At 40.9% G+C, this 18,599-nt stretch overlaps 1 protein-coding gene across 1 annotated transcript in view; it reads right to left on the bottom strand.

Moving 5' to 3' along the window:
* The window catches only part of LOC123759134 (dystrophin), a 379,967-nt gene that overhangs the window by 254,351 nt on the left and 107,017 nt on the right, over positions 1-18,599 (bottom strand). Inside the window, 1 exon segment of the mRNA XM_069324819.1 lies at positions 16,664-18,581. Coding sequence (XP_069180920.1) covers positions 16,664-18,581 — 1,918 coding nt within the window.

The following is an 18,599-nucleotide window of genomic DNA, read 5'->3' as shown; positions in this document are numbered from 1 at the left end:
TTTTCAAAAAGTGGCTTCAGAATACAACTTCAAGTCTTTTAAAAAAGTTAATTTTTTGTTTAACTCATTAATTTAATTTAATACAGCAAATAATGTTATTCAAATCCTTGTGCAATAAAACAATACAACACACCTTTGGCAATTTTATACATCTCTCAATATATTTCACACAGTCAAGAGTGAATTTTTGTACCATTTGCAGGTACCATTTTTTTAAAACAAGGCTTCAATCATTTGAACCAACAAACTAACAACTTTTAAGAATGCAACCAGTGTTTTATGTAATGAAATGCCACTTTTTGGGGCTTCAGTGTCTCCCTGTAACTAGCAACACTGACATTGTTCCACTCTTGACCAAAGAGCCAGAGCTCAACCCCTGCAAACACAACTAGGTAAGTACACCTGTAAGTCATGTTAGCCCTTATAAATCCTTAAAAGCCTACTGGGAAGCACAGTCTAAAATCTGGCCCCCCTCCCCTCTCACAGAGGTGGAGAGAGCCGGGGATTCATGATCATCCTCACTGAAGAATCGATGCTCCTTCAATGATTCCCCCCAAAAAGTAAGCAAAGCAAAACAGAAAACTATAAGGTTTACAGGAAGTAAACAAATAATGCAGCAAATGACTCGGCAAATGATCCACCTGGTAGTTAGTTCATACACCCCATAGAAGCAGGAACATGGGAGCTGCCAGCTCCCCTTGTCAACAACCCCTGGTCATGAGTAGAAGCAGCCCAAAATAACATACAGTACTTGGTCAGGAGTGGAGGGTCCTGGGAGCCACTCAAACCCTTTGCCAGAAAGAGATGTTTCATAACATTCACTACTGGTTTCCTTGAGGGGGCCCGAATAGTGGCTCGCTTGTAGCTAACTAACCACAGATAAAGAAGAGGAGGACACACCAGACTAAGAGTAAAGCAAAAATCAAACCCCCCAGCAGAGATACTAAGACAAGAAACCTAACCCAGAGCAACAAAAGCTAAAAGGGGACCAGGAACACGGACCAGATAATGAATACCTTGCCTAGGTATCAGCTCACGATATTATGAGCTCAAGAATAAACTTCAAATTGGCTAGATATTAAGACACTGTAGACAACCTGATACAATGAGCCTTGGAACAGAGGACCTTATCTGCCATTGACCAGGGTTAGGTACCCAGAAAGATAAGCATAACAAAAACACCACATGGTAAGAAACTAACAACTAAAAACTGAACAGAGAGATAGAACTCCCTCCAATCCGAAGGAAACAAGCAAACATCACACTCCACTGCTGCGCCGCTCATCCGCACAGCCCTCCACTCCCAGAGAGGGGAAAGGGGGAGCCCCGGACCTCCCCGCGCCGGCTACTCGGTCATCTAGTTCGAAAGCTAAGTATCAAACAACGCAAAATTCTGCCGACCAGAGGGAGGGAGGGTTGCCAAGGAGCCTCCAAGGCTCGCCCAGAAAATGCGTTTTATTACATTCAACGCTGGTTTTCTGTGAGAAGCCCCTACAACTCCCTGGAGCTACATAACCAAAGATAAGGAAAAAAGAGGGTCTTACCTGGGAGGCGGTAGCCACAAACTTCTCAACACGAAGTCGAGACAACTAGCTGTAACCTGCGACCCAAAGCAACACAGAAATGCCTAGGAGCAGGAATGTTAACCAAATAACAAGTGGCCAGGACCCTGTTTGACCTCTAAAATCCCCGCTCCCGAATATCAGCCTAAGACATGTTGCCAAACACGGCAGTTAAAGCAGCAAACTTCCTAACACCATGGGCACGAGGATAGACCGAAGGCTGACTAGACTTAGTAGCCCTGCAAAAGACCTGGGAGACCAAAGCCCTGGAACAGGGAACGAGAGAAACCAGATCAACCTTAAGCACATCCCCAGCCACTGAAGCCGAAGTGCGCAGATAATGGCGGAGAGTCGCAACCGGACACAACTCATGATGCACCTCCGGCCTGACCTACCAAGCATCAATGACCCACGGACCCCTTTGGAAAGCAGCCGTTTCGTTCTCCACCTGAAAGGGAGGAGAAAACTGCAACTGAACAAACTGATTAATAGGACCAAAAGAGCAGAAACCTCCTGCACTGGAGGAGAGCATGAAACTCACCAACCCGACCGCCCAGAGGCCAATACTAACAGAAAGAGAACCTTGGAAAAATCTTGAACAGACGGGGCCACTATGAACCAAGGAGAACAAAGAGATAGGAGAGCACCATGTCCAAGGACCAAGACAGCTAAGGTGGTGCATGAGCAGGCTAGAGGTGAAACAAAGCATGAGAAATCTTAGGGAATGGGACAGAAGTAACATTCCCCCCGAACGCAAACTGGAGTGGCTCCGCCAGCCCCACACGATACGAGGTGACAGTATTAGGCATCAAATGATGGTCCTGAAAAAGCCAAGAAAGAAAGGACAAGACAACCCGATCAGAAATAGAGGACAACTTACGAAGAGAGAGAAAATGGCGAAAAGAATGCTAGGAAACTTCATACTGTCGCCAAGATGAAGCTCTCAGGTGGGACACCATCAATGAAGCCACCTGATCACCATACAAATGGTGATAAACCAGCGTCAAAAAGACCAGATGTGAAGAGCGGAGAAGACAAAACATCTCAGGTTTGGACAATGAGCAAGCAGCACCTGAAACCAAAGTTGGGCCATCCACCAAGGGGCCAACAGGACTACTTTCCCCTGGTAAGTCTCCAAACGAGTCAGGACCCGAAACAACTGTTGGACCGAGTGGAAGAGGTACAGGTAACCATCACCTCGACCAGTCTTGCCGAAAGGTGTCCACCGCAACAGCTTCGCAGTCGGTGGTAGGGCACCACATATATCGAGAGACTTCGAGACCACGCCACTGTGAAAATGTGCACCTCCGGGGGCCCGTATGTCCGGCTGAGCCAACTGAAGCAGTCGGCATCAGCCATCCATTTAGGAGATGGGAATGAACCAAGACAGGCTATCCACCAGGACGTTGGACACTCCTTGGATATGAACTGCACGGAGAGTCAAACCCCAAGAATCCAGCAGACGAGTCACTCGAAGCAACCAGCCCCAAAGAGCCAAGGACCAAAGAGAACCCAAAAAGTTCAGACAATGAACCACCGGAGAGTAGTCCAAATGGAGCCGGTTCGTGGAACCCCAGCAACCCAAACTCTCTGAAGTGACAGCCAAACACCCACACCGTGCTGGAGGAGCCAACACCAAATCATACTCATACAGGGAAGGAGGGTATGAAAATCCCTCTCCCTGCTCCCCCAGCAACCCAAACTCTCTGAAGTGACAGCCAAACACCCGCACCGTGCTGGAGGAGCCGACACCAAATCATACTATACAGGGAAGGAGGGTATGAAAATCCCTCTCCCTGCAACAACAAGCCCCGCAAAAAGGTTACCAAAACCCAAGTGGGATCAAAGGGGGGCCCAGGCTCCCCAGGTCAACTCCTCCCCAGCCCCAGGAGCCTCCAAACCAGGCCCCAGGGCAGAGCTATCCCCTACACTCTACCCCTGAAGAAAAAGCAGAGTCCAGGGGGAAAGGCAGAGAAGGAGGAGGTACGCTGGTAAGACCCAGAAGCCTTGGCAGGAGGAACAGGGCAAACGACCCCAACCGGGGAAGGACTTGGAAGCGTGGACAGCACCAAAGTCGAAGCGACTAAAGCCCCCCCCCCCCCGCATAAGTTCGGGTCCCAATAACCGAAACAGGGCAGCCTCGGGCTTCCTGGTAAGCAACCAACCTAGTGAATTGCAGCAACCTAAACCTGGCATGCAACGCCAACGCTGCCTGTACCCAAACCTCGGTGTCAAGAGAATGGGTAAATTGGAGTACGAGCAGAGAACAGGACTTGCAAGACTCTGGGTCAAAGGTGTCATTGACCCAGCAGGCAGCATGACGGAGGCAAAACAGGTGACTCACCCTGAGACAAGGGCACAGAGCAACCTTCAAATTTGCACAAAGCAAGTTGGAATTCAGAAGATGCATCCACCGGTCAAAAGACCCCAATTGGGATTTCCAGGGCCTGCATGATGACTACTACAGAAAGCCCAGGCAAGGTACTGCAAAACCAGTTAGGCCCAAACTAACAAGGGAAAACTGCTAAAGCTGAACATCTGCAACATGTGCAATCACGGGGCCTAGAAGAGGGCCACCAAAATAACATTAGTGGAAACCAATAGCCAAACAAGGCAGACCCCCTCCTCCCCAGGCAAGGAAAACAAAATTAAAATAAAAAAAACGCAAAAGAACAATGCCCTCAGAAGGAACAAAACTGGCCGCCATGTAGGTAGACAACCTGCGCAGTAACAGCAAACGATACCACTTCCTACCCAAGTCCAAACAAAGGCCATGAAAACCCCAGCTGACCACAAGGGCAGGGTAATTACCCAGCAGCAACGAACCCTATGGAAGCAGTTCCCAAAAGCTCTATGGAAGAGAAGGGTAGTACTTACAGGGCGCTTAGGAAAGATAGCCCTAAGCTCATGCAGCCGCAGTACCCAAAAGTTTCTCCTGGCTACTGCACCACACACAACAGAACACAAGAGGCTATTATATTACAGGTGCCAGTGGCTGAGTGGACAGCGCTTGGAATTCGTAATCCCAGGATCCGGGTTCGATCCCGGGTGATGGCAGAAACAAGTGGGCAGTTTCTTTTATCGTGATGCCCTGTTACTTAGCAGTAAATAGGTACCTAGGAGTTAGACAGCTGTTACGGGCTGCTTCTGTGTGTGTTTACTCACCTATTTGTGCTTACGGAGGTTGAGCTTTGGCTCTTTGGTCCCGCCTCTCAACTGTGTGTATGTGTGAGAGAGAGAGAGTGTGAGTGAGTGAGTGAGTGAGTGAGTGAGTGAGTGAGTAAGTGAGTAAAAGTTGATGGATTGACAGTTGAGAAGTGGGCCAAAAGAGCAGATCTCAATTCCCGCAAGCACAACTAGGTGAATACACCACAAAGGTACACAACTGCCAAGAATCTGAGGCCAGAGTCGACGACCACCCCAGATCGCATCTGCCAATGAACTGGAGGTGTTGAGTAGCTGGCACGGGAGGGTCCAGAGGCCCCTCTCCCTCCCAGGAAGGGGAGGGCTTCGCGGGCAAGCGGCCCAGTGGCAGGGTGTGACGTTTGCTTGTTTTTTTTAGGTTGGGGGAGTTCTGCCTCTGTTCGGTCTTCGGTTGCAATTTTCTTATCATGTGGGGGACTGTTTTGTTATACTTAACTTTCTGGGTGCTAACTCCAGTCGATGGCAGACATGGAATGACCCCCAAGTACAAGGTTTCCATAGGCCACTGCTCCCCTTGCCTGTTCTGAGTGGGCCAGGTTCTGGCTCGTGGTCCCCGGTAGACTGAACTTCAATTGACTGATGACCCAGACTAATATATCGCATATCAGTCCTATAGCTCCAAGGAACCAAAGGGGCTCCCCACAGATTTTTTTTTTAGCCCAAATATATACAGTATATATATTTGGGCTATATACAGTATACCCAAAAATGTATGAGGCCAAAATGGGAATTATGCCGTAAAAGAATTAGTAAGATTTTAATTTCAATTAAGTTATTACTTGCCTTGGCAACCAGCACAAACACATTTTCTTAAATTACATGAGTTTGTTAAATAGCCTATAGATCTGGTGACAATATATATTCATTGTAACAATTAATTTATGTATTAAATGAGGCACTAGAATGGTTTGTTGACTAGCACTAGGCAAACCTGTGATATCATTTTGACATCATTCATGTTATTAATTACAGTCACATGTACAAGAAGCCAGTGCAGAGGTAGAGTTATCCAGTCTACAGTGCATTACTTTTGAAAGAAAAATTATACATCTCCACACACACTGTTCCTGAAGGAATGGAGTTCCAAGATGTAAGGAAAAACACATCTGGATAAAAGATTTGCAAATCTCACTGTTGAATTAAATTTTGATACCCACCAATGGCAAACCAAATAAATGTAATTCTAATTGATCTCTGAAAATGTAAATTCAGTATTTTTAATTTGATCTAAAGATTAATTTTAAGGCTAGAGAATATCATTCTGTAATAGTTTAGGTGCATTCAGCCAGATATTAGACATGGGTTACCAATGCATAACAGAACATGCAAATCTTATTAGCATGAAAAGGCATATTAAAATGAGAAGCTTAAATTAAAAGCAGACGTAATGTAAGAAACAGGTAAGATTATTTATTATTAGCCGAGGATAACAAATTACAATTTAATGTGCTGAGAAAAAAACTGCACAAAAAAAAAAAATTGCCTTATAATGTGCAAAAGATGACACGTAGTGCAAAAAAATCAAACTGCTGTAAAGGGAATTAAAACAGAATGAAAGACAATTTACGGTGAAAGAATGATGAAGATTTCAAGTGCTAAATGTAACAAAATACCCATTCAATGGTTAACCCTTAGTAGATTCCCAAGCTTAAATGCTCATATAGCCAAGTCTTACAATCACACTTGGCCTCAGACTCATGCTGATCTACTGGGAACCTGAGCCAGAATTCAACAAGCATTTATGCAAATACCGTACCCACACAGACGTACATCTTTCCTCAAACTTTGGAAGCTTTGTTTACATTTATTAAACAGTTTATGAGCATCAAAACTTCCCAATCATTGTTATTATTGTTATTAACAGCCTTTTAGTCCTTCAGAGCTGATAAACTGTTTAATAATTGTAAACAAAGCCAACAAAGATTGAGAAAAGATGTACAGGTTCATAAGTACTGTACTTGCATAACTGCTTGATGAATCAAGCCCCTGGACCAGAATCTCACTCTTTCTACAATCTAAAGGGCACCTGACCACCCCAAAACTGGTAAAATAGAATAGATAGCTGAAACAAAACAAGCAACTCCCTGAAGTAAAGAATGAACCTTGAGACAAACAAGACTGGTACTGACCAGTCGGCCACATCACTAACAAGCTGCATGTACTGATCCAAAATGCCTACAGGAAAGAAGAGAGAAACTGGGAAAAGGAGCCAGAGACCTAACAGGCACACAAACAACCCAGGCAGATCCAGGCACATGAAGAGCCCAAGAAGAGCCAGCATGAGCCAGGAATACAACAGGAACTGAGAATATGAAAGCATACACGGACAGAGCAACAAACCAAAGGACTATAGGTCAAAGTTGGTGGGTGAAGAAACCCCACACCTATTTTTAGTGTTAACACATTACTACTGTATGTGCACTAAGGTAGTGGCAGCCACCACACACCTCTGGAACAACTTTTAACTGAAAATCAACAGAAATGTGTGAGCATGTGAAAAGGACTCGTAGATGCCAGAACAGAAACACAAGGTGAAGCTGAAGAACCCTCACAAACATAAGGGTCTATATTTTACCCAAATAAACTCCCAATATGACATAAAATAGCCAAGAACCATCTAAAGCAACCCCCAGGACCCAGAGACCCTCTCCTGCAGATGCAGAGGGAATGGGGATGGAACCTACAAAATCCCCCCCAAAGACCAGGAACCAGAAAGAAATAGAGAATATGGAAAACACCCAAATCCCAGGAACAACCATTGTCAAACAAGACACTGGCGGGTTTGAAGAAGACTGCGTGAAACCCCAGGAAGCCTTGTGACCAACAGCACACAGGATTTCGTAAAGAATCTGGAAGGTATGAAGCAACGGGTTCTAGGGGGAATGAAAGAGAAAGTTGGTTCTATAGCCATATCAAGACCTTGCAGAGGGGGTCAACTCCTGAGGTCACGCCCCACAATCTCAGACCCAAGAGAACACAAAATCCTAAAATCCCATAGAAGTGAAGCTGGACAAACTGGCAGCCTGAAGGCCGAGCAAGAAACGGCAGATGAAGCTGTCAGAAACTTTGCCCAAGAGAAGCCAGTAAAAAGCCACCTCAGTTGAGAATTTTTTTTTTTTAGTTAAAAGTGTTCTATACACAGAATGGCAGGGAAGCAACAGCATGTACTGCTAATAGGTGCCACAACAGTGAGAATCACCAACATGGGGTCAAAATGACTAGAGGCAAATAGGAGACTGCTAGATAAGGATGTCCTAAGTAAAGGACAAGTACCGAGATCTGAGGATGGACAATGGCTAAAGGAATGACCACCAGCTATCACAACTGCAACATGACAATCTGAAAAGCTGAAAACCGTCATGCTTGGAGTCAGACAAGGACGTCTTAAGGACTTGCCTAAAAATATCTCACAGGGTTGAGGGTTACTATTTTCCCAAACCATCATGTAGACTCTAGGCAGGCAGGCATGCCAAGCACGACAGAAGCATCTCAACTGAAAAAAACCTGAACACTGACCATAAACCCCTGGCAGGAAAATGCCCAAATTGCCCTGGATAAGAACAATCACTGACACAATCCAAGTGCATTCTCTGCAAAAGTGTAGAGGATACACATAAGGAGCAGGATCAAGTCCAATTGCAATGTGCAGATAATACACAGCTAACTTATAAAAAAAGCTCTACTTCACATCTACTGTACATGTTTTGCAGTATAGTAGTAGTTCTGTGCACTATCCAAAAGTGAGGTGACTCAAGAGGAGCCAGCTTGTAGAAGAGGAACAAGAACCCATCAAAGCAGGCAATTCTGGTGGGGCAGGACAAAATCCAAGGTGACCTCCGTGGAAGGAAATAATAAGAGTGAAGTAACAAGCTAGGTCACACACACAATGTTGTTGACAAAAATAATCATGAAAACAGCACTGGAGTGTTTACATCGTAGTAACAATTATTGGCATTTTTCCCTTTGATTCCCTAATTTCATTCAAGCAGTGGCTTGTCTTGTTCTTATTCTTTCTGGTGGGGATGATTCTCAGTTTTGGGTAGTTTTCTGATCACCAAGCTCTGTTTCCTCTCACAGAGCTAACCATTTTCTAGTCTTGGCATGCAGTAGATCAGGGAAAGTGTCAGAGGCCTGGTGCTTCTTCTTTAAACATGGGATAACCAGCACTTCGGGGCAGGAAAGCTACTAAGGGGGGGGGGCCCCTCCCAGAAAATGCATTCTTCTCAACCTCATTTCCGCTATCATTAGTGACTTAGCCTACCCAAAGTGTTTCTTCAACAGCTCCCTCTCTTCTTGCCCAGTCGCTTGGGCTGATAAAGAATTTTATCAGTAGAGCAACGGTCTCGCTTCATGCAGGTTGGCGTTCAATCCCCGACTGTCCACGTGGTTGGGCACCATTCCTTCCCCCCTCCCCTTGTCTCATCCCAAATCCTTATACTGACCCCTTCCAAGTGCTATATAGTCATAATGGCATGGAGCTTTCCCTTGATAACTCCCTCCCTTTCTCACTTCTTTGGAAAAATAACCCATTAACATTTAGCAATTTTTATCCTACTTAATCTCTCTAGTTTTCCCATGCATTTCTTCTATTTCCTTGATACTGTTAAAATAATTAGAAAAGTTTGCATTTTCATATTTTCCAGTTATTTTGAGATGAATTATATGCTTCCTGTTGTTTAGCTCCTAACAATTCCAATGATTTTGACAATTATCATTTTTCTCAACATTGTCTTTTTCTATTCTAGATATTTTGTTTTCCAGGCTACACAAATTATTACAGATTTCTAATGTATGCTGTACTCTGAGGTAATTTGCATTGACTTGTAATTTCCTTCCTTGCCTTATTCCTAATGCCAACACTTGTTTTGATTTTTCCAGGTCACTTGTGTTTAAACTAATGAATCCTTTCAGATTTACATTCTACCAGTTTCTCAGCTACTTGCTTCATGTGCTCACTCTATTTCAACCAATTTTCTTAAATAATTTTTCATGAATGACTTTCATTTGAGCCTAAAGTGCATTTTTTTCCTAGGTGGGTACAGCACCTGGTATTGAGTACCTCATTTAATACATCTTGACCAGCAATTTCTGTCTTTAAACTCGTATGTTAAACTTGATGCACCCAGCTTCCCCCCCACCCCATGCCCCAACTGTTTCACTCATTCTGGATTGTCTCTTCAATGACTAGCTACAGTACTATTTTTATTTACAATCCAGAGATGAATGAAATGATCCATGGTACCAGTGCCCAATATGACTATAATTTAGGGAGTAATTGAATATGGTGATATGGAAAATATTACTAAAAATATGTGGAAAATTACAATACCTGAAAGACAGTGCTGGACTGATTAATTTTTTACTACTGTAATATAAGCAGTATTGGGTGTGGAAATGTGTCCAAGACCAACAAAGGTACTGGCAATGACAGGGAGGATAATGGATGCAATTCTTTATCAGTAAAAGAAAATAGATTTCGTCTCTCTTGCTAAATAAGTTAAACTTCTGGGAGATCTTTTCAAGGGAATCTCCATGATACTTTTTTCTGATTTTTAACTTCCATTGGTCACTCATTCATAAATGTCACTGCTATATTAAACAAATTAAGTTGCATACATTCTTTTGCATAACTTTAAAGATGTTATCAAATTTAATGGTATGTTCCTTAAAATTGCTTAAATAAAATTTGGCAATGAATTATATATGCCCTTATATATAAGAACCATATTATATATAAATATTATTTATACCATGTTACCTCCTCAGTCCTGTAATTAATAAGTTGGAACGTATTCATTACAATTATGGTATTTACGTCAATATAAATTTATCTGCCCAAAGCATCATAAGTTCTAAATAAAAAAAAATTGTCCATACACATTAATTTCTCAGTGTAGTCACTCCATGCATCAAACCTGTAGTCTGTAACTGCAAAACACACTATGATCCATCAATGCCCTCTAAGACATATGCTATAGCTCACTTTATAAATTCTCTTACAATAAGGTGGCAACTAATAACTAGAATGAGTGTATACATGATTCAGAGCTATGCATATACCAACATTTCACTATGTCAATTCAGCAAGAAACAGTGCACCAAACTTACAATGATCACAACGAATATTACTCTAAATGTCTACTAAGTATGAAGCTTCCCTGTAACTTGCATCCAAAGTCTATGAAGACAATGACTGGATCTTTTAATTAGCGAGCAAATTTACTATTATCACCACAAAATTTAACACCATGCAACAGTTTTCTTGTTATGTAATGAATACTGCTGTACTTACACGATTCTTTGAGATATCTGAAGAGCTTGCTACCACAGCATCAAGTTTAGAAGTGGAGGGGGAGGTTATGATGCCTGAGGGGATGTTAAAGGGTTTAACATTTGTTTTCTCAAATTTTAATTTTTCAAGATCTGCAGGAGAGTGAGGGACATAATGAATTTCTTTAGGTAGAGCTCCATAGGGTGATATTTTTGAGCCACCACTTACATATGGTACATAATGGATGTTTTGGGAGTCTTTCTTTTGTTTCTCAGGCATTTCAGCATCTGTGCTCTCAGAAACTGGAACTTGTACTTGTTTTTCAATGATGCTCTTTCTCTTCTTGTCTGAAGTTTGATGTTTAGGCATACCTACAACTGTCTTCTGTAAATCCTTAGATTGTACATATGAGACACTTTCCTTAACATTAGTTTTTTGTTCACTCTCATTTGTTCTAATATTCTCTGGCTTTAATGCCTCTTGGGGGACTCGTTGATCTATTGGTACATGAGGAATGTAATGAATTTTGACGTCTTGTACTTTCTTGTTTTCGATTTGTACTTTCTTAATAGGTGCACTCATTATTTTTTCATCATCTGATGTAATATCAGTTTCCTTTATAGAACTTAAGTCTCTTTCTATAAAAATAAGGTTTTTCTTCCCATGTTCTTGTGGCAAAGCAGGTGATGTTGCTACAGATACTGGGACGTGAGGCACATAAAGAATTTTACTTTTCTTATCTTCCTTGTCGTCTTTTGTAATGCAACTTTCCTTTGAGGGCTTCATTTCTGCTGATTTAATAGATTGTTTGTTTGTTACTATAGGCCCACCCTCTTTTTTGCAATCTTCCCTGGGTTTAATATCCTGTAGAGGAATTGTTTCATCTTTAGCATTAACAGGAGCTGAGCAAATGTTTGGCTGTTCATGCTCAATATGACTAATCATTGGCAGTATCTTTTTTTGAACAGCTACATTTTCTTCTGGAATTGTCTTCAATAAGTCTGATGGAGCATGAGGAACATAATGTATTCTTGAATCTCTCTCTTTCAATATGCTAATATCATCATGTATATGAAGGGTACTTACTGTTTCTATCGTCTCAATTATTTCTTTGGTTGAAGTTTCTTTTTTTCTTATATTTTCTTTTTCTTGCTGGATCTCTGTCAAGTTATCAGATGACACATAGGGCACATACTGCAGGTTTTTTATGGCTTTTTGCTCTTGCAAACTTTTATCCAAATCTATTGGAGCATAAGGAACATAGTGAATAGGACTTGCTGGTAATTTGCTTGGAGTTTTTCTTTCTGTTAAATATTCTTTTGGTTCTTTACGAACTTCTTTTTGCACTACAGTAACTGCTTCAAGTGAATTATTGACCTGTTGAATAGTTAAATCCTTTACATGCTCATCACATTGAGGTTGAACAACCACTCCATACTTTACTTCTTCCTCCAATGATTTAGTAATCGAAATACCAGATTTTAATTTCAAATTGGTATCTTCTACTTTGGTTACTACTTGAGATTTAGGTGTATACTGAACTTTGGTCACTGTGTCTTGGTTAAGGATTTTTTTGGCAAGGTTCAGCTTAGTCTCGTCCTGATTATCATCTTTCATTTTAGCAATGGAACCAGATATAATTGTTGGAGGTGAAAATGGAGCATACTGTAGTTTAGTTTTACTCTCCGGTCTTAGTTCATGCCATATTTCTCCTTTATTATCTTTAACTTTTGTGTCTTTGACATTTGTTTCAGGGATGTTCTTCAGTTTGTCCAAGTTGACAGGCACTTTTCTTGAGTATTTCATAAATTCAAAAGGCTTCTCAATGTCCAATTTTGTTACTATCTCTTCATCCTCTTTAGAGGAGTGTGAAGCAGAGACAACTTTCTCAACACAAACTGAACTTGGCACGGTGGTATTATATACAGATTTGTTAGTATCAGAGTTCTCCTGAGATTCTTGAACACCTGTCTCCTGAGATTCTTGAACATCTGTCTCCTGAGATTCTTGAACACCTGTCTCCTGAGATTCTTGAACATCTGTCTCCTGAGATTCTTGAACATCTGTCTCCTGAGATTCTTGAACATCTGTCTCCTGAGATTCTTGAACATCTGTCTCCTGAGATTCTTGAACATCTGTCTGATCTATTGTGTGTAAAGGACTTGTATGAGACTTTTGAAGTGCTTTTTCTAAGTATTCCTTGTCTGTAAAACTCTCGACTTCTGTCAGGAAAGTGCTCCTGTTGACTGTATCATCAGGTATACAAAAATCTGGCCTGACTTCCTTTGTATCTTTATATTCTCTATCTGATAACAAATTATCAAGACTTGTCCCCCTTGATGAATAATGTGAACTTTTTAAAAGAGAACCAAATGAAGATTCTATCTTCAACCCCTCCAGCCCTCCCTCCTCAAGTGGAATTTGTTTCTCTTCTGTATCTTCAACTGCAATATTGAGATCACTGCGAGTACCAATGACAGTAACTGCCACACCATACCTATCTTGGACATCTACAGAGGTTTCAATATCAAAATATGAAAGAGCTTCAGACAAACAATCATCTTCCGCAATATTTGTTGTAAATGTGTAGCCAGTGGGAATAGCAGATTTTACACCCCGAATGAAGGCTAAATCTTCAGCTGTTATTTCTTCAAATTCACTCCCTTCACCTGACTGGCTCTTAAATTCATAGCCTGAAATTACAGAAGGATCTATGAATGCAGCTTCACAGCCTAATGGTAGCCCTTCTTCTGAGATTTCTGATGTGTCCACATTATCTGGAGGTTCTCCGTTTACTTCAGATGAAATTAATTCTTCAGTTATTGTGCCATCAATGGCTGTTTTGACAGTCGATATTACAACACTCTCAGAATAACTTTCACTGGTACTTGCTATAACTCCCCTTGTGTAAGCAAATCCTTCTGTACAAAGAGTCTGCTCTTCCTCTAGCAACATCTCAAATGGAGCAAACTCCATTTCCACCGAGGCTGTTGATATTTTCCTATTAATTTCTTCAATGTGTTTATTTGAACTAGTAATTCCTTTTCCATGAATCGTGTGATTTTCATCTAGATATGGAGAACTTTGAAGAATTGTTTCTGGAGATACAAGAATAGCTTCTTTCAAGCTTTCTATGACTCTTTCCGATACACTTCGTGACATGGCAAATGCAGTTACTGGTGTGTCTACCTCTGTTCCTAAATCTTCAGTTATTTCTTGAGGCAGTATTTCAAAATCTTTAGTTGCCAAAGAAATCTTTCTTTCAGTTTTACTTGTTGCTGTAGTGTTATTAGCTGAAGATGTAGGAGCATTTGTTTCCCAGTGCCTTCCTGTTATCTCAGCATCAGAGCCTGAATCTCTTAAAGGAACTACCTCAGTAAGAACAATACCAGTTTCCAAATTTCTTTCCAAGGAAACTGGCATTTCTTTGGGAAAAATGAATGCTTCTGCTTGCAGTAATGGCGTTGTTATACCTAATACAACTTCTTGTGGTGCAAAGACATATTCTCTTGATGCAGTAGAAATTTTTCTATCGGCTATAATATGTTCATCACCTGAAGCAGTCAGAGGAACAATTTCAGATGCTACTGCTTGGTTAGGAAAAGAATGAGAGGCCACTACAAACATTTGTCTTTCATCAGCAAAGGATTGGGTAGGATGAGAAGACATCTCAAAGATACCCGCAACTTCATCAGCAGCAAACTCTATTTCTATCGATGCTGTAGAAATTTTACGATTCTTGTCTTCCATATATCTACTGGCAAGTGGAGTTTCTGCACAAACCTGATCATCAATCAGTTGTACTTTATGTGATATTGTTACTCTGTTGTCTGTAGGTTGATCCTGAAGTATTACTGATGCTTCTCTTTCAAAAGCAAAAAAGCCAGTTGCTGAACCTGGCGAATCAAAAGTTGCTGCAACCTCTCTTGCAGTAAAGTCCGTTTCAATACATGCAGTTGATATTTTACCATTTAAGGTTCCTAACTGATTACAGGAGTCAGTAACTGATTTTTCAGTGCAGTCAGCTGTAGCTGTTTCAGTAGTAAACACTAGATTCTCTCCTAACATAATGGGAACATCTTGTGCAGCCTGATATGAAGCTGGTTCTGCTGGTGTTTCAATGTTTCTTATGACCTGCGGGACAAACACAAAAGACTGAGATTCAGTTAAAACACTTTCTTCTTTATGAGATGATAAGACTTCCTGGTTAGTACAAGCTATACTACTTTCTTTAGAAAAAGTGTGAGATGTTGGAAATAAACCTGTACCCAGTTGATTGGTTACATATTTATTTTCCCTCACATCAAGAGCCTTAGCACTAATATTTGGTGATAATGACACATGTGTCTTTTCCTCAGGGTTGTGCACCTGGTAGGTGATATCAATAACAGAACCACTCTCAACATCGGCAGCATGAATAACTTTCAAGTGATGTGCAGTTACAACAGATCCACCTGATCTATTTCCAATACTAATTGGTTTTGTCAAACATTCTTCCTTTTGAGTAGTTATTTCTTCTTTGGATATAGTGATATCTCCTTCATTAACTTTACACATATCTCTTGGAGTTTGCATCATCACAACTTCAGTCGCTGATCCAGTTATTTCAACATGACTTTTATCATTTTTTATTTCTGTTGTTAATACTTTATTAACACCTTCCATGGTTGTCTCAGTGGGCACAGGTTTATTTTGGACAGACACTGCAGATAGTTGGTTTTCCAATGTAAGACTTTTATTATCAGCAGAAATTGGGCTCTGATCTTCAGTATCACTGCTAAACTGAATGTTTTCAAATAAAATATGCTGTCTATTAGAAGTACTTGCATAGGAAGCAAAATCTGAAGTTCCTACTAATGTAGGAGAACTATATGGAATCATTGATGCAAATAATTCTTCCACTGGTTGTTCAATAGCACTACTGTCCTGTAAAATTTCTGAACCTTGACAAGAAATAAGTGAGGGTGACTGAATAGTTTCCTCACAATTGATAGTTCCCAACAAATTAACCCCTTCATTAACACCTATCTCCATTATATGAGCACCTAAAGGCCCAATAGCTTGCTGGGTAGGAGTTTCATTTTCTTTGACATTTGAGTCTACTATCAAAACATTGTGTTTTGAAAAGAAATCTAACATTGATGATGACAGTCCACTTGCTACATGAGTTACTGTTGCCACTGAATCAGTTAATGATCCAAGACTTCCAACAGTTTGTACACTTTGGGGGCTTTCAATATGGTAATTGTATGTTTTAATATGGTCAGAAGAGACAGATGTGACAGTAGGAAAGACTGATGTAGACCCTGTAGAAGACCTAGTGACAGAATCTACTGAAGAGCTGTCTACCTCACATGCTGATGTTACCTGAAAGCAGAGTTGAAGGGTCTTACACCATCCAAATGGACATTGCAGACTGAATACATTAACCAAACATGAGAGTGATTTGGCAGCAGAATACAAGTAATAAAGCAGTAGCAATTTTGGCCAAATGCTGGCCCCCTTTCACCAGAGGATATTCTGATTTTGGAGAATAATGTGACCACCATGTTAGGATTAAAATAAAATAAAACCACCTGAAAGCTTATACACAACATGATGTGTCTGCTCTACATATATAACTTACCTTTCTAATTTCTTCAGGCCCTTTCTTCTCCAAAGGTTTGTAGATGTTTGAGCACTCATCGACTGTTGGTCGCTTCTCCTTCTCTTCAGAATCCTCAACCTCTGAAGAATCACCCGAGCTGTATACAGTTGAGGATGGCTTTTCTTCTTCTACATTCTCCTTCACATCTTTTATTTTTTCCAGTGTGGAGTCTGGATCAGTGTTCAGGGCCTCCACTGAGCTGGGCCTGGAGATTAATGTAACCAATACAGCTTCCTCTGCTTCCGGAAGACGATCTTCAGTGGAAGTCACAAGAGTCATCCTATGGACCACCTGAGAACTATGCACTGACACCTTCTGTACTGTTGTAGAATTATGGCTTATCACTGATGAGGTGACTGCTTGCTCTTGCTCATTTATGGCCACAGGTAAAACATTTGGAACTTTCTCTTCAGTATCCTCTTGAACTGTAGTAGTGGTTGTAACCACAATTCTTGGCTTCTCAACAGATGAAAATTCACTTTTTTCAACTGAAGGTTTAGCTTTGGCAAATTCAATATCACCAGCAACATGAACTTCTTGCACTGTGAACTCAATAGGAAGAGACTTGTGCTTTATTTCATCTGTGGAAATTTTACTTGGAAAAGTAGAAGTGGAATCATTATCTTTATCTTGCATAATCTGAGCTGAAACAGAAGTTATAACTTCATCCTCTGCGTTTATAGCTTCAAATGATGTACATTCGCTTGTTATAGGTAAATTTATACTTTCACTTTCTTTAACAGCCTTTTCATTTTCATCATCTGTATCACTTAACTCTGCACCACTCATGACCTCCTCAAGTTCAGCAATCATAGCTTGCAGTTTCTCGACAGGCAGTAGGTCGTAACTCACTGCACAGCTTGAAAGTTCAAGACTAATTTGCTCTGATTTATTTGTTTCATCTTGTTTTATTGGATGAATATTATTTTTGTCACCATTTTCTTGTACATAACTTGAATTTTCACTTAGACTCTGACTAGCCATGTTAGAATCTACTTCACTTTTGGATGGAGAAAATAAATGATTGGATGTTTCAATGTATGTATGACTGACTGCCTCACTAGATACCACCTGGCTCTGTTGAGAGAGAAGTTCAACAGTATGAACTTCCTCTGTCCTCGAAGAATCTAAGGACCCAATGCCTTGAGCTGTGGTTGGAGAGAATAAACTGTCTCCTTTTGAAGACACGCTCTCTGATACAGATTCAAGATCAGAAAAAGTCCCTTCAAGATCTCTACTTGCTTCTGAGGCAGGGGCCATATCAGTATCAATTGATGCCAAGGATTCTAAATCATCATCCTCACATCTCCTAATCTTAAGAAGGGAAAATCTCTCATCTCCATTCTCATTAAGAACAAGTTCTTTAGCACTCCTTCGATTTCTGTCTATTGCACTTAAATCTATATCTTTTTCAGCTACTTCTTTCAAACCAGCAATAAGCTCATCAAAATTATCTAGATCAGTTTCATTCTCATTTATCTTTCTTTTGCGATCTTTCATTGTTGCATCATTAAATGCTGTATCACCTGAATTACCAGGCAGCTCAGAACCTGGAGACATATCAACTGATGAAAATTCAATACCTGATTCACCAACAGCACATGAAATCATGTCAGTCTGTTCAGAAGTAAGGCTTTTCCTTTCTGTTGTTGTACCAGGGATATTGAATGATAGGTGAGATATTGTTGTTTTCACTTCCTCAACTTCAACCAGACTGAGTGTTTTTGGCTGATCTTTCAAGATTAAGTTTTTGGATTCTTCTGGTGTCTTCTGATCAGATGAGTACTGATCAATTAACTTATTATTAATGTCTTCCACTTGTTCAACAGAGGGAGAATCAGATATTTTGGTAACACTGCTAGTAACAAAAGTCACAATATGGTTATCGTCTTTAGGACTTGAGATGTGTTTTGGG

The sequence above is a fragment of the Procambarus clarkii genome, chromosome 15 (assembly GCF_040958095.1).
Source record: "Procambarus clarkii isolate CNS0578487 chromosome 15, FALCON_Pclarkii_2.0, whole genome shotgun sequence".
NCBI classification, from domain to species: Eukaryota; Metazoa; Arthropoda; class Malacostraca; order Decapoda; family Cambaridae; genus Procambarus; species Procambarus clarkii.
This window is presented reverse-complemented; position numbering and strand designations above follow the sequence as displayed.